The sequence below is a fragment of the Tauraco erythrolophus genome, chromosome 7 (genome assembly GCF_009769465.1).
Source record: "Tauraco erythrolophus isolate bTauEry1 chromosome 7, bTauEry1.pri, whole genome shotgun sequence".
NCBI classification, from domain to species: Eukaryota; Metazoa; Chordata; class Aves; order Musophagiformes; family Musophagidae; genus Tauraco; species Tauraco erythrolophus.
Window position 1 is genome coordinate 51,372,462 of NC_141471.1, and position 17,367 is coordinate 51,389,828.

The following is a 17,367-nucleotide window of genomic DNA, read 5'->3' on the forward strand; positions in this document are numbered from 1 at the left end:
TTTTGCTGATAACGTGTCTTCTTACCTTAAAGTTCTCTGGTTCTTTAGTAAGTTTTGCAGGCCTAGAAGGCCTTCTTTTCTCTCTGACCAGTTGGAGCTGGCACAGCGATTAAGGACTTCAGCCACATCTTCTGTCTGTCTCATATACGTTGGTATGCTTCCATTCCTAGAGCTATAGGACCTTTCTGAACAGGCACTTGATGCATCACTGTTGGCATCATCGTCTGAGTACATCCCATAGGACTCGTATCTTCTTCGCACAGGCTTCTTCTATTGTACAGAAACACCCTACATGAGTACTGATTTTCAAAGAGATAGTATACATACCCATAATCAGTAGAAAGACCAACAATTCAAATACTCGGTGCGATCCCTACTCCCTGCAGTGACAAATGACTCCAACTCTTCAACAGGTCAAACAGAGTGAAGGAAACTATTTTAAAGAAATATGGCTTGTGTAGTATTCCAAATATGAAAGTAAAGCAAATGCAAAGACGACGTACGTTTGATGAAATGTTCAACTTAAAAGTTTACTTGTAAAAATCCACAAAATTGCATTATAGGGTGACATAAAGACTGCATTGAAAGTTAGTTATTTCACTTTATAACTCTATATATATGTTACAGAATGTAAGAATCAGGTTTAAACCCACATAATCTGTCATTTTAACTTACTTTGTATCAAGCATGTTAATAGCAAAATATTAAACTACTGAAGAAGGAAAATAGTTTCTATACCTTAGTCCGTATGTCTCCTAAGAGCTGTTAGCAGCAAATTATTGAAAAGAAACAGAAATTGAGAACAGGAAGGTAAGGCATAGCAGCATTGTGATTATTAAACTACCTGCCTCTGGAAAATATATAGTCTTATTCTAAATTTTGTTCTTAGCTCTCTATCTGATTAGCTTATCATGCATTGCCAAGAAATAGTTTGCTAAACTTCATTTTTGAAGGAAATATTACATATCGTCTGCTGGTTGTTCACAGACTTCTCTGTCAAAATCTTTGTGTCTAACGCAATGATATTTCAACATGAAGACTTAACACATGCAGTGAATTGCTATCTAAGTAGAAACCTTCATTTAAACTTTATTTTCCCATCAACTTCTCCATCTCAACTTCATTTCAGTATCTTAATTTTGTCATTGCAACAATAACTACAGTAGTCAATGCCCTACAAAAAAATTAATTACATAATGCAAAATGCCAAATCCCCAAAAGCAAGCCAACAAAACAAAACACAACATGCCAAAGGTCAGAGGGGAAAAAAAAAAGCTATTTATCCTAAAAGGAAAAACACACATCTCTGCAAAATAACTCTTCCATTCAAATTATGGCGTTGAACCTAGTAGTTAAAAATTAAGTTTCATTACATACTCAAAGAAGCAGTAGTGTAAGTGATTGTTTTCCCCCTAACTACCACTGCCATTTGCACAGGGTTCTCATTTTTGACTGTGGAATAACTTAAAGGATATCGCAATACAAATTAGTCAATACATCATGTAACAAGCAAGCTTATGTGTAAGAGAATAAAGGAAGGGACAACTGAGAAGCTCAACATGACCCGGCAATATGTGCTTGCAGCCTAGAAAGCCAACTGTCTCTTGGGCTGCATCCAAAACAGCGTGACCAGCAGGTCAAGAGAGGTGATTCTTCCATGCTGCGTTCAGCTCTGGGGCCTCCAACATTAGGAAGAAGATGGACCTGTTGGAGCGAGTCCAGAGGAGGGCCATGAAGATGATCAGAGGGCTGGAGCACCTCTCCTATGAAAACAGGCTGAGAGAGTTAGGATTGCTCAGACTGGAGAAGAGAAGGCTCCAAGGGAGGCCTTCTAGCAGCCTTCCAGTACCTAAAGGGATCCTACAAGAAAGCTGAAGAGGGACTTTTTACAAGGGTGTGTACTGATAGGACAAGGGGCAATGGCTTTGAACTGAAAGAGGGGACATATACATTAGATATAAGGAAGAAATTCTTCACTCAGAGGGTGGTGAGGCACTGGAACAAGTTGCCCAGAGAAGCTGTGGATGCCCCATCCCTAGAAATGTTCAAGGCCAGGCTGGATGAGGCTTTGAGCAATCTGGTGTAGTGGAAGGTGTCCCTGCCCATGGTAGAGGAGTTGGAACTAGATGATCTGTAAGGACCCTTCCAACCCAAACCATTCTATGCTTTTATGAAAAAATCACAGAAATGAGCATTTTTGAAAAGAGCCACCATAAGCAAAATTAAATAAATAGAATCTGAAATGCCAAGGACTATGCTCAAGTGAAAGGTATATATCAAGATGATCATATTGCTGCATTTCATGTGTCTTATATTCAAACGAGATCTTAGCCAGAAGGCTGATACCCCTTTGGCTTGAGCAGTACTACAATTGGCCAAGTGTTTTTCATACCATAAAAATAGTAATACAATCCAGAATATTTTTTATTTTTACATTATATCTGTCAGGACTCTACTTTTTAAAAACACCGTTTTGAGAGGGTGCTTCAGTCTATGATGAAACAAGAAGGGTGCTCATAACCAGATTTCCATCTAAATGGAGCTGTTTGTACAGGACAATTTGTACATTTAGAGCATGGCAAGCAAACAGGTATGCAAAAAGTACAATAACAAAATGTTGCTGTTCTTGATCCTTCTTTGTAATGACAGATTCTAGGTAAAATACAAACAAACCGAAACTTTCTAGTTAAAATACAAACAAATTTTCCTCTAATATTTCTACGAACAAATTTTATTACTTCAACAAAGCAGGACACATTCAAGCCTCAAGAGCAGTCACTGGAAGAGTTGAGTTTCTCCTCAATTTATGTTCTTCACTACATACCTTGCCCAGCTAAATTTGAATAAGCTATGAAGCTGCCAAAAGTACTACTGATACTTTTCATGTAGCACCAGTGTGAATAAATCTATAGCACAGGCTTTCAGATTATAGCCAGAAACTTTTCATGTTTCACAGACTGTTCTTCTATAGTTCCCTTCCAGTTCACTGAAAACTTTTTGCAAGTTTACAATACCAGAAAGAGGGAAAACCATCTGATTTCACCATGACCTCTTAGGCAAGATTTCACATATATCCTGATCTCTATGCCAGTGAAGGTACAAAAATTTTAAACAAATATGCCAAGACGACAGTATTAACCAAATCAATAAATTGTGAGACTAAGAACACGACAGAGTTCTTCAGATTTTCTCCTTTGAAATTTGGTTTCTCTCTATCCAGTCGTATTTGGCTATAATTAAATTTTTTAGAGTCTAATTTTTAGTTTTTTACTAACATTCCAAATAATCTTTTTGTTAAAACAGGGTAATAACAAATTTCTTAAAGCATTCTGATAACTAGAAAATGGGTACCTATAAATATTTAATGATATGCAAATAGTATACAACACCTGATAAAAATGTATCTGACTCATAGCCTCAGTATTTCCAATTAATTGAAGATTTCAGCTTGCTGATATAAATGTCAGAATAGCAAAACACATGATGAGTTCAGTTTCGCTAACTGGAGCAGGTAGGCAGAGGAGCCAAACCCACCCAGTCTTTACTTTAGCCAGTAAAGGTTAGGAAAAAGAGTGGCATAACCAGTTTTAAATTCAGAGTAACATTCTGAAAACAAAAGAAAACAAAAACTAAACTTAAAATAGTTTACAGACTTGGTGCCTGCCAAGTCATCAGTTCATGTCTTCAGCATCAATCCCACAGACAGAACAACTTTAAATGGAACTCAGGCTTATGATAAGCCCAGTTCTTTAGCTGTCACCATTCCCAGCTCTGACAAACCTCCAACCTATCTCAAAGTTTGTCTGGCTGTTCCGGGAAACTGCTGGTTAGTGCTACCTGCTCAAATGGCTGTTTGGGACACGTCAATAGAACAGTCCAAGACTGTTTCCTGTCTGCCATGCAAAAATAACCATTTCTCAAAAGTTAAGACTTCCGTAGGGAACAAAAATTCCAATACTTTGCAGCTCTAACAATTCAGTTTCTCTTTTTTCCCCCACCTAGAAGCCAATATAATACTGAATTACAAATTCTTCTACATACTTTAATGTATAGATAACAAACGTTTTACGAGTCTGTATTCCACACAAGATAACTGCAAGATTCTTACCAAAGCATCTGCTACTGCCTCTTCCACGTCAGAACCTGTGTTCAGAACTCGCATAGCACTAACTGATGACGACAATCTACTCGACTGACTAATTCCAAAGCCAGTACCTGTTACAACAACAAAAACAAATATAAAGAATTCAGTCAGAACAGCAATGTGGCACATTAATATCACACTCACTTAAAAAAACCCAAGCAGAAGAAAAGCATTTGCTTAACATTTCTACTCAATTATGTAGTATCTAAAATACTGGTTATTTTCATTCTCAAGTCTTTAGTGGTGCAGCTAAAAGTAAGAAATGAAGTAAAAAACTAGAGTCAAATACAAACATACTCTTCCAATATAACAGGGAAAAAAATCCCACAAAACAATGGTTTTAACCCGAAGAATCTTTTTTTTTTTTTTTTTTAAATTAGTGTCTTCTTCATTTTGGGTTTTTGTTTTCATTTAAAAAGAAAGTAAATACAACAGGAAGGATACTGAGAGCACTGATGAGAAAACTACATGCATAAAGAATGCTCTACAGATACTGAAAAATGGAAAACTAAAAAATGTTCTTCTGCAAGTCAAAATAAAATGGTTGTTAAGGAAGAAAAGGATTAACATTGGAGGGTGGGGGTGGAGACGAAATCTAGAAACATAAACACATCTATCTGGATTATTAAAAAACACAAAACTCAAACTAATATAAATAATGCTCTTAAAAACTGAACTATGAGAATAACCAAGTGGGTGGGGGAAAAAAAAAATCCAGGATGACTGCACAGATGACAAGTGTACTCATCCTTCACCTGTAGCCCCATAAACATCAGGAGTGTAGAGGGCACCGGTGGATCTGGAGTGATGTCTGGAAGCTGCAATAACAGGATCATATAAACCCTATCTATTACCATTAAATCAAAGTGCTGCAATAGTTGCTTAGATGAACAAGAGAATATTTATGAAAAAAATTCAGCTTTAGCACAAGAAACTGAGCATTACACAGAAGGAAAAAGCTTCAGAGAAGATCTTTGACTGTACAGAATATGATTATATAGAATTATACAGGTTTATGTACACTGGACATTTCATGCATTTTTTTTATTTAAAATATTAAGAGCAGATTAAAAGCAAGTATGTTTAAGTTCAAAGAAGAACAAAAAAAATGCATAGACACACATATACACACACACACAAACACACAATCCTCAGAAACACCTAAAAAGTTCCACTGATACTGGTCCTTCACTGTAGAGTTAACTCAATTCTATGTGCTCAAGTTAGCACCAGAGCTCATGTACCAAACATTACCTGGCAAAAAGTGACTACCGCATAAACTTACTACGTTAGTACCTGACAATCTGTATAAATGTGAGTTCTTGCCTATGTGTAGGTAAGTCAACCTCAGTTAAAACTCACCACTGTGCAGATGAAAGTTAAAATTATTCAATTTTAATTAAAAGTTTAAAATAATTTAATGCAGTTAACATTTCACATTTGTATTGTTTTCTTTAAATAAATAAAATGTGAAATTGAAACATTTATGTTAGTTACTACAGCTCATTAAGATTCTTTAAAGTTATGGAAAGTGGGAACTAAAGATCCTCAAGGACTTTCAAATAAAACTGAGTACCTTTTTCCTTCTGGCACTTGCATAAAAGTTGTCTTTTAGAGATTCTAAAGAAGTTGACTCACCATTGGTAATATTTTCTTTCTTAAACCAAGTAATTTTAAATTCAATGTATTTTTAAACAGTCGTCTTTCTTCAGTTCACTTCAGTTAGAATTTTACAGGCACATAAATGAAATTGGTTTTGACAATTTTAACTTGAATTCAAACGTCCACCCACAGTGACACAAAGCCCAGATATACTCTTATAATTTAATAAATAAACGTAAATGTAAATCTTTTACACTTTTGGATACATAAGGTAGCATAAATAGAAACAAAGAATCAATTTAATCATATTTTACTCTTGATTAACATAGACAATTTGAGAGTCTGATTTGAATCAAATAACCCTGACATGGATCAAACCACATTTGGGGAAGCTCACATCTTAACTGAGTGAACTCCAAAACGATCCTAAGTCCTGTAAAGGCCTCGGAAACAACATTGAGGTTTTTTCATTTAAAGTTCTCTACTCCTTACATTATGTAAAACAATGTATTTTATTTCAAACTAAATCTACGTGGTTTAGCTAGGGCATTATATTTTGCAAATAATGCTTTGTGGAATACTTGTCTCAGCATGGAAAAGGAGACAGGACAGAAGATGTCAAAACATAGGCATCAACGCTGACAGAGCTTTAAGTACAAGTAATAATAGGATAAACCTTTCTATTGCTTTCCATCAACAAGCCCTGAAAATTAAACATACAATTAAAAATTCAAACTTTAGGCATGTAATTCAAGATGTTCCTGTCCCCATATATGTTTGAAATACGCTGGACAAGTTTTTAGGACAGCGGAAGGAAGTACTGTATTTGATCAAACATACCTCACTGCAAAGCATATTTTCAAGAATATTCTTTGTACTCCTCAATTGAAGAAATTGTGCAAGTATTTACTTTTGTTGTTTCATTTTTTAAAAAAGGTGAATAGAAATAATAATTATTTCGAATGAACTTAAAATAACAATTTCTTGGCTAAAATATGGAAATTACACTGGTCTGATACTTAATATTAACAATATGCAACAGAAAAACAGGCACTTCCATATAAACTACAAATCACTTACTTCTCAGAGTGGCTGTTATCTCCCAGTTTATATTCTTACGCTGAGTTGTGAGATTACATAAACACTTCATACCAATGTATACAGAGAAACAATTACGTAGCATTTGGGTAATTTTATGCCCAAAGGGCTTTGCATTTGTAAGCAAAAATTTCTATGCTGAGAATCAGATGCAATACAAGTCACATTCCCTCGTCCAGCCCCATGTGCAAGTGTCTGCCTTATTCCAACTGGCACTTGTATCCCCAAAAAACATTAAATTCAATATATTTGACAGAAGTTAATAGCATCCTATAGAGATAAAACTGGTCCAACAAAACAGTGAAGACATTCAAAATCATTCAAATAAGAAGTCATACTAGAAGGAATCCTAGGAATCCTCATTTATTCCAGGTATAGTTGCTCTTTTAAAAACTAAACAAAAAACCCACACAAGACCATACTGGATTCCTATACATGCTACCTTACACACTCTGTGCTATCAGACAATTCAACCTACTGTATTCCTACAGGTACTTGTTTTGATATCTGAGCACAAAAATTAAAGTCCATCAATAAAAATAAAACTTCAAGTAGCATCTGTCCCAGTGACCTAACGTACGGTATCAGTTTAATACAGGTTTCTGAAGATAACAAGCATTTAACCAAATATAAAACCTAAGTCAGATGTCACACGCATGCAACTGAAGTCAAGCTGCAAGGCAGAAAAAGCAGCTTTTTACAGCTTACAAAAATATCCAGAATGTATCCTTGTTTTTAGATAAGTGTGTGCTACAACACAGTCTGCCAGATGTGTTTTTCTTAGAAAGAGATATAAGTTTACTAATGGATCCTGTCTACTTTTAATTTAATTTCCCAATTAAATAGCATCTGGGCAAATAAGCATTAGTTATTGAAACAGCTTTCATTCAATTAATTCGTACTTTCCCAGTAAAACCATCGCTAACAGGAACCATACGGTCTTAACAAACTACAATAGACTTCCAATGCTAATTACGAGTACAGTCGGGTGCCTCAATTTGAAATAGAGACCAGAGATTTACTATTTTCAGACTATGTTTAAGAGCTGGTAGTACCAAGTCCTAACTGTAAGCCACACTTGAAGAAACAAAAGAAGATGGATACATACTGAAGACTAACTCAGACAAAGATAACACCAAAAGAGATCAGTTTCAGATACAATCTTACAGAGGCCGTTTCGGATTACCAAGCAATCAAAAAAAAAGCCAACAGGTAAAAACTTCAAATTAAAAAAAAAAAATCAAAACCAAAACTTCTATCAAAATCTTACTACCAACTTTGTAGTAACCTTGACAAGGATATAAGGAGATGAGAAACTTCCTTAATCCTTAACCAACAACATGTTAAAGTACTTATAAGCTAATGTTCCCATGCCTTACTGACATTTCAGAAACAGACAACAGCTTGACAATCTCGCAAAATCTTGTAAGTGTCAGGACAATAAGTTGAAATACTAAGTGGAAAGAAAACTTTTTGCTTATAGCAGCTCTAGGAATGAGGACCGAATGCAGCTATGCGTGTGTGAAAGCTGAAGTTTTCAATTCCTCTTTTCTTCCCCATGTAACATCAGCTGCTACTTCAATTACTTATCGCTAGTTCTACACAGATTAAAGTAAACTTCAGAACACGGTACTTTGGTTCATCTACTTGGATATGGACTTCGCTGCTTGCCTTGTTCATTTTTAGAAAACGAAAAGAAGCCTCAGAATACAGTTCTGCTTCAGTAGATTGGTCCCTTATCTGCACCATCACGTTTACTTGCTTTAATAGCAAAAAGTTACTTATTTTTTAATTCATTTTTCACATGATACAGTGATGACAGCATAGCTAAGGAGACAAAATGAAGCATGTTTTCTTCTCCTACATCAAAATGATTCATTAACTAGGGAGCAATTTTGAATACTAGCAGACCCTAGCTGTTGATGCAAGGTTGATGCAGGAAAAGGCAGTGGATGACAGCTGCACTATATTCTTTGCTTTAGCTGGTCAGTGAGAAATAGATTATCTAACTGCACCCAAGTAATGAATGCTGTAATAAAGAGAATCACATAATTTCAAAGAACTTTCCAAAAGTAGAATTGCCCTTTCAGAAAACGTTACTAGGCACTGCATATCACGCATCTTTCCAGACTTGGTATTTAAGAGAAGACCAACACTAGCAAAGCATTTATTTTTCAGCTGTGCAACCCATTCACACATTGGTCAGTTCTCCACTGAGGGAAGCGGTGAGCGAGTGAAAGGAAGGGAAAGTAACGGTGGCTGGCTACAAGCTAAACGAAGGAGGCACGGACTCGTTAGGTGCACATAATGAAGGGCAAAGACAGCCATGCACAACAAGGGGCTCCGAGTACTTACCAAGGGGTTGAAAAGAGCGGACAGGGCTTGTGTCCCTGCTACTTTCACGGCTGGCCTCCCGACTGCATCCCTGACTCACACTAGGCCGAGGAATGCGGCTGCCTCGTGCTAGTATGATTCAGGGTACAGACAAACAGCAGCACAGAAGGGAGAAGACATAAGAAAAGTTGCAGGTTTAATGCAATTCTGGTTTGCGATTAGATCAAAGATGTATTTCTAAGAAAAGACACCGACTATTATGTCGTATTATAAGTCATCACTGTTTCCACACACTTTCTTGATGGTGCTGGATTACACTAGGAGTAGCCAGTTCAATTAATCTATTTCTTCACACAAGTAAAAATGGGGATTTACCAACTCTTTAAAGAATGGTTGAAAAACTTCTTGAAAAGGATGGAGAAGAAACAAGCAACAGAAAACATGAAGACTATCGATTCAGAACTGTACTCAAGATCAAGTTAATCAACAATAACACAAATAAAAAGACCCACAGCTTCCTAAAGAAGGAAAATACAAAGTTAAGCTAAGGCAAAAATCAAAATACAAACCAAACAATAGCAGCAATGCCATTAAAATCAACTGGTATTTTTCGGTAATACTGTTCGTAATAAAGTGTAATCAGGTTATACTGCGAGGCTTAAGTATATGTCATTCAGTTTTGTATGAAGTAGAAGTATGCACATGCACGCACACATACAAATACACACAAAAATAAAGAAGAAAATCTTTTCAAAATAGTATCACGCTTTCATTCAATTGATGTATTTTGGAGGTGAGGACAAGAAGCGAAGAAAAGTGAAAGAGAAGGAAGAAAGGGAAGTGAGGATAAGAACAATTACTGCATTCTGACAGAAAAAAAATTAAAGTTTCAGCTTAAATTTAAAACTCTCTCAAAGACTATCCTCAGAAAACAGGCACATTACAGATTTTTACTGATAAGTATTCAAATGTTATCATGCACGTATAACTAAACTCAAGCAGTAGGTATCTAGCACTTAAAGTAAGAAGGGCTATAAAGAAACCAAGAGTTATTGAATGATTCTTACCTACTGACAATCTAGAAGGACTAGCTTCTCTACTGCATCCCTGACTTCGTGGGATTTTGCTTCGTTTTTGTGCAGCTGCAGGATTCACTAACACCCTCTGAACTCCTGTGTTCATAGTGGAAAGTGTGGTGGTTGTCAAAACTCTTCCAGGAGACCCAGATCTACTGCCAGCTGAAGGCAAAATGAATAAATATAAGTAACTGCATAAAAGATAAATAGCTATGGTTGAAAAGACAAAAAATGCTTGAAGTTAGTAGGAAAGTGGTGGTAGATTGAAATGGTCTGGAAAAACTTACAAGGTAAAAATATGAAATAGAAAACCCTGGTCTAAGTTCTTAGACTATATTCAAGGCAGATAAAGTTATCAATGCAAGAAAGCACTTGGAATGGTATTTAGCACTAGATATGCTCAAGAAACCATAAATAGTATTTCTAGTCTTGATCATCAACAGTTCCAATGTCCCTAACATTAACATTGGTATGTTAATATTTTAGGGTACATGATCTCACTAATCACATTTTCCATTGAAAAATAACTGCTAGAAAGCTAAAAGGAGCAACTTTAAACTGGTGATTTCATAATTATCCCAGCTCTTCCAATGCAACCAATGTTATAATAGAATAACGTAATTTTCTTAACATTTAAACTCTTCTCCCTTGCTTTTAAAAGCATGGGATCTTGAAGTGCTACTCTTCAAGTAGTAGCTTCAAGAAGTTAAATAAAATGTCACTGAAGACAATTAAAATATTCACGTTCATTTATGTAGAGGTTACTCTACAAATTCCAAGAAAATCTTCCACTAGTTTTAACAAGCTAAAAAATTATCAAGACATAGTTAAGGGTCCTTTATTTTTATTGACCAAAACTGTAATGTTAAGTGCTGTAACTGTTCATTTCAACACACTGTACCCACTACCAAAAACTGGTCACTGATCCCTAATCTTGACATTTCAGTTACAGAAAATTTAAGTTCTAAGCCCTAACAAAAAAATCCTTTCTCCTCTAGTTATAAACAATTTATACCACCAGTTGACATATATATTGTTTCCAGCTGCAGAATTCAAGCAGTCTGACCAAATAAAAAGCCAAACATAATTTTAACGAAAGGTTAATTACATACAGGTATGAACTCTTCCGTAACCTTTTCATCAGGTAACTGTATGACCACAGCTATGCTATCACATCTATAGACTTAACATGCAAGATCTCAAGTGAGTTTCATGGGTTACTTCTAATGAGGCACATTTAAAAAAAATACAAGTTGATTAAAGCTTGACCATATAGGAAAAGAAATAAAATCCCAAACAAAATAAAACATATGCTGGGTGGAAGGAAGAAAACAATGTACCATGCATATACTTTCAGATTCATTGTTTGAATTCGAACTTGAAATGATTATTTAGCAAAATCCCTCTTCCAAACTATGGACCTATTCAGCAGAAATGATAAAATAAAATATTATGCAGCCTGGAAAAAACAAGCATAACTTCTGTAGTGAAAAAAGAATAGGCAAATCTATAAAATTGCAGTGGTCTGAAAAAATGAAGGGTTCAGCAGTTTCTTCATATCAGGGCATTTCAACTTAGACCTTGTATTACTATGACTTCTTCCTAGCCTCCAAAATGTTACATTTCTTTAAAACAATGAAAACATTGCAAAAGTTTTCACAGTGCCAGAGACTCTTGGAAAACTTTTTTCAATAGGTCAGAAACCTGAAACCTACTCTTTTCATAATATAAAGAAACACAACCTCTCATTCTAATACTTTCTATTGTCTGACCTGCAAAGTGTACCACTATATTGTAAAGAAACCAAATGAAGCTTAAAATCCTGAAAATACTATGCTAACAGCAGCACTGGCATACTGTTGTTACTACTACTACCAGTAGTAAATCTAAGTGAACTGAATGATGAAAGGATAACTAGAACAGTATTCCAAAATGACAAAAACTCCCATCTCCTCCCATCTCTACTGCCTTCTAAGTAAGGATTACATTCAATTACGTAAGTGCAGCATATGGAAAAAAGTGAGCCAGAATTTCTGCTGAATAGGATCCTTAAATGAGGTATGTCAAACAGGTGATCAAACAATGATGTATACACAAATTCTGTAGACTCTTACCACCCATGGGGTTAGCAGACTGTGATCCTGAACAAGTGTAAAGGCAGGATTAGGGTAGGGGTTTATAATCCATGAAGAGGGAGGGAGCAGAGCAGATTAAAAAATGGATGGCAAATGGAAATAAGAAAGCTTTAGTCATTTCACACAGGAAAAAAAGCCACAAGGGGGTTACGCTAAAGCAGTGCTTTTAAGTAGCTTCCACAATTGAAGAATTAAACTCAGATGCACAAAGCAGATGAAGCAAAGCTGCACAAGCAAATTACAATTCTTCAGCTTTCTAATCAACAACTGGATAATACTGAAGAATTACATTTCAATTAAACATGAAACTGTAGCCTTCATATTACTTCAAAAGAATAGTATTGTTGCCAAAAAAAGGTTCAAGGAGTTCAACAGCTGAACAAAAATTACACACAAGGCCAAAACATTATTTTTTGAGACAGACAGTAAAGAAACTGAGCTGCAGGTGCGGTGGATGACAAAAAAAAACCCCAAACCTCACAATGGTACAACTGAAAAGACTTGCATAGAATTTCAGGTTTTTCTCTTTAAAATTAATCCAAAGTATAAAGGTAAGAATTTGTTTCCATTCAGAAATTTAAATAATTTTTCTCTGAATGAAGATTGTAATGTAATTTTAGCACACTTTGCTGAATTACCTGACAACCAAACGGGAAGGGAGAGGAAAAAAATTGAACAATTTTTTTCCATAGATAAGAATAAAATAACGAGCTATAGATTATATATGCATTTATTTTATGTTACAGTTTAAGAATAGAAGAGGAAGAGTAAAGGGCTTCTAAAACCCTTAAAAAAAATGTTTTGTAAAAGCATTCAAATTTGCAAGTCTTTCATAAAATGATCTTTGAACAGAAGTGGTAAATAATTATAACCTAAAATTTACAAAAGCATCTATGTTACAGTGGTTTTTAAAAAATAAAATCTTAAATCTAGTATGAAGCTATTCTCCCACTATAAGCTGGGGAAATAAAACAATCCTCTGTAAGGAAATATCAAGCATCTCACTCCCCACAACGCTGTGAAAATTTTCAGTCATGTAAAGAAGCATCACCCAGCTGGCATACGGTGTCTGACAATTCTCCTTCACCTGTCCACTCGCATCTGCCCTGTTTATCTTCCTTAAAACATCTCAGAATTCTTGTTCTCCCCCACTGACAGGTTATAATGAGCTATCTGAAGCCATCAGTTCTGAACAGAAATAGTCATAAAAGGCTGTAAAGATACATTCACGCATTTCATTTTCACACATCGTCACATGGAGACTAATCTAGTTCTCAGTATCAGTACAATTTATCTCTTTAGATGCTAATACTGTGCAAAAATGAATTCTTTTGGGAAAAAATTGTCATTATTAGTAAAAAGAAACTGAAAAAGCTTCAGTTTGCTTCCCTGAATATACAGTCAGTTTAATTAATATTATATGATGACGATAATCACAAAAGTCTTATATTGCTACCTAAATTTAACCCCTCCCCCAAACAGTTTACCGAACACCTTAACTTTTTAAGAATTTACCAAATCTTTTCAAAATACAATGGTATTTTCAAAAAGCTTATTTCAGAACTTTCCTAATACTAATGAAAAGAGTGTTAAAGATACGGCTCATAACTTTTCATAAAGGGAAAAAGTGATTTGATGGGATTGTTATCTACCCCTTAAATTATTAATCCAAATATTCTTTGCTTACAACATGGTTTACATTTTCAGTGTTAGAATGATACACTAAGTTTTGCATGTTTGCCATAGCAAGTAACTAGACTTTATTTTCAAGCTCTCATCCCGTAAACACTTGTGGGATTAGATAACTGTCACATCAAAAATAACACTTAAAAGAACTTCTGTTATTGATTTTTATTATTTTATATTTACCTGCTAACATTTTTTGAAAGTTTTATTTCACAAAACCTGCAAGCATTGGATCACGTTTGATCCAATAGTATTTGTTGGAAAATGAAGTAAAGCAAAACTGAATGGGAAGCATTCTAACAGGAAAAAAACACCTCTTTAACCTGCTATTTAAAGTCTAAAGTCATTCTATTTATGACAAATACAGTCATTGCTATGAAGATAAATGTTTTTGCCATTGAACAAAGAATTAAGGGGTTTTATTAAAATAAAGTGGATATCGTTACTGATACAAAATGAATACTGGAAAATGGAAAACATATATGATTTGCTGCGTTTGCAACATCAGACCTGACAAACTATAGGACTGGTTTGTTTATTTTCATTTCATTGTTTATTAATCTGTCTTTCATAATTTTCATTGCGTTTCACTTAATTAGAAATGATGAGAATGTGAAAACACTACAGAGCTTAGTCAGAAGATGTCTGTTGGAGACATCAGATGTGTGAACAAATTGCTGTAGGTCAGCCAGTGCCAAAGAGTATGGGGTAATCAGGTCTTTTTAACTAATGACAGAGTGCTCAGCTAGAACGAAAATTTTGCATTTGCTTTGGTTTCTAAGCTCACATAGAAAATTACTGTGGATTAGCTGACATATGGTAAATTGCTTGTTTTAACCCTTGGATTCAATATAAGTAACTGATTATAAAGTTAGGGTTTAGTGTTTTTACTCCAAAGAAGAGTTAAGTAAAAGTAATGGTTGTAATAAACCAAAAAGAAGTACATATGCAAGAGCTGGAGCAGTGCCTAGCTTAAAAAGAAAATAAGTATTTATGGCTGAAAACTAAGACTTTTTGAAAAATGAGGTTTTGCAGGTAACACTAAGGACACCATTCAGCCTACCCATTCTTCTGTATTACTCGTCCATGTGTGATATGTAACTGACGCAGAAGTTTATTGGTGTTTTGTATTGGGGAGGTCAGAAAGGGGGGGAAAAGAATGTTGAGAAGTTATAATTGAAGACAGAATTTAAGAGTAGATTTAATTTCCTGTTACATTATCTAATTTAATTGGCAAACTAAGACCTAACCTAGTATTTTGTCCAGAGAAAAACAACATGAATTAGAAAAGCATGCAAATACCACTGACCCAAAACACTGAAAAAAATACCTTCATTTTTGTCTGGCGATGATGAACCTAAGGCACAGAACAACAACTCAGTATGTAGCTTTTTTTAAAAAAATTAACTTTGACTGTAGCCATTGGTCAACGAATATATGCTTAGGCATTTGGCCTCTTTATCAGGTATAAGTGGCAAACAGAAAATACATACGCTGAGACTGTGACACCACTTTGGTTCTACTCCGTCCTCTGGAATCTGTTTTAGAATTTCCGATACCAACAGAAGGCGTTGAAAGCTTGGTTCGTACACGACCTACAAAAGAAAGATGGCATTAAATCAGTTTTTCACAGTAACGTACAAAGCAAAGCATCAGTAGCATTTACTAACATTTTCTTAAGTTTCTGTAGATAAAAAAGAAGCATAACATAACTCAATTGGTGAAAATTTGCTTGGGATAATTAGCAGAAATTTGAACACCTTGAAGGACTTAATAGTTGAGGAATCAAAACACTTCTCTGATGCTACATGTTTCATTAAACAATTTAGACATTATCTTTTAAACACCCTCAACTAGCTAGCTAGTTCTTGCTTCCTACATAGTTAGGTTGATGATATTAAAAAAAGTTTATTAAATGTAACAGGCAACACATACGCTAAAGTTGCTGTACCAGGTATACTCTTCTCATGATTACTTGTAGTTGTAATTCTATTTTTGCAGTCATAAAACTACAAAAATTATGTTGACTATTTTTTGAATAGGGTTCTGAGGCTTCTTCCTAACTTCACTCCTCTTTTTAGAAGTCTAAATATCAGCTTTCTTATTACTGAAGATTCTACTGTTTTCCTGGCCACAGTCATGTAGACTTCTACAGAATTACTCAAGCCTTTTACAGTATTTTGCAAAGACTAAGTAACACTTAAGTACTTCTCAGTGACAACATAATATAAGTAGTACTACTTTTCTCGACAGATAGTTTAACCTGTCCCTTCCTTAATTCTTCTGAGTATCTCCAACTCAGAGTCACTTCTCTAGAATGCCAAACCATCTTGGTTTTGGGTTAAATCTTTCTGCATTATTAGCCATGTTCCTCATAACATTCAGAGTATACAATGAAATCACAAAAGAAAGGAAGATCCCAGTTGGATGAATTATAGGTAACCAAAAGATTATTCATAAAAGAAAATAGCAGAGTTGTGTACTACATTTCCTAAGCCAACCTCTCAAAACAACAGAAAAATCAAACAAAACCAAAAACTGAAACCATGCTAACCATGATTCTTGTAAGTTGCAAGAACAAAAGCCAAAAATCTTTTACAGGGTAGACCTAGCTCAACAAGTAATCCACTTTTAAAAACAGCATAATTAAAAATATTTTCTAGACACGCAGAGTCAGTATTTGACCCAGAAGAATTAGGTACACAGACTGTTATTTAGTTCTAGCCTCTTTAGGCTTTCCACAGCAGAATTTGGAGACCAACCAAGTTAACATTATTCATCCAAGTAGAGGGAATAGCCATAGATGAGAGTCTATAAGAAGAGAATCAGGATAAAGGAGGTTATTCACTAAACTATTAGAAAACAATATGCTAGCAAGAACGGTTAGAGTAACTAGTCCAAACTCTACTAGTTATCCCCGTGCAATGGCAATGTTTTCCCACTGAGTGCTGTGAGACTGCAAGGCATGTAACTGCATTCAGAATTTGGCCCAAAAACCTAGGAATACAGAGTGCCACTATTTCGATACTATGTTAAATTATCAGCTGGATCCTGATTCAATTTTATCAAAGTGAAAAAATACTTTGTATTTGTCAGGCAAATGAACTGCTAACTCACTTGGAGTCTCTACATCCATTCACTATTGACAGGTTTGAATGCTAATAGCTTATTGAAAATTAATTCTCAAGTCTCAAAGAGATGAGTAATAGTAGCACCTGCTTCCCAGAGCACGAACACATGTTGATGAAACATTCTGTGACAAGATTTGCTTTAAAGAACAAATGCAAAATTA

General features: G+C 35.1%; 1 protein-coding gene across 44 annotated transcripts in view; it reads right to left on the bottom strand.

The window, feature by feature from the left end:
* CLASP2 (cytoplasmic linker associated protein 2) overlaps window positions 1-17,367 on the bottom strand; it is a 152,895-nt gene that overhangs the window by 34,529 nt on the left and 100,999 nt on the right. For 13 of the 44 annotated variants that reach the window (XM_086615121.1, XM_086615112.1, XM_086615123.1 and 10 more), the window contains 5 exons: window positions 15,569-15,670; window positions 10,246-10,416; window positions 9,200-9,307; window positions 4,109-4,215; window positions 26-270 (listed from right to left, as the gene is read on the bottom strand). In XM_086615121.1, coding sequence (XP_086471247.1) covers window positions 26-270; window positions 4,109-4,215; window positions 9,200-9,307; window positions 10,246-10,416; window positions 15,569-15,670 — 733 coding nt within the window. Of the gene's footprint in view, window positions 1-25; window positions 271-738; window positions 763-4,108; window positions 4,216-4,899; window positions 4,963-9,199; window positions 9,308-10,245; window positions 10,417-12,368; window positions 12,396-15,405; window positions 15,433-15,568; window positions 15,671-17,367 lie in introns of all 44 variants that reach the window. The other 31 variants (XM_086615103.1, XM_086615101.1, XM_086615104.1 and 28 more) reach the window with 11 other exon arrangements.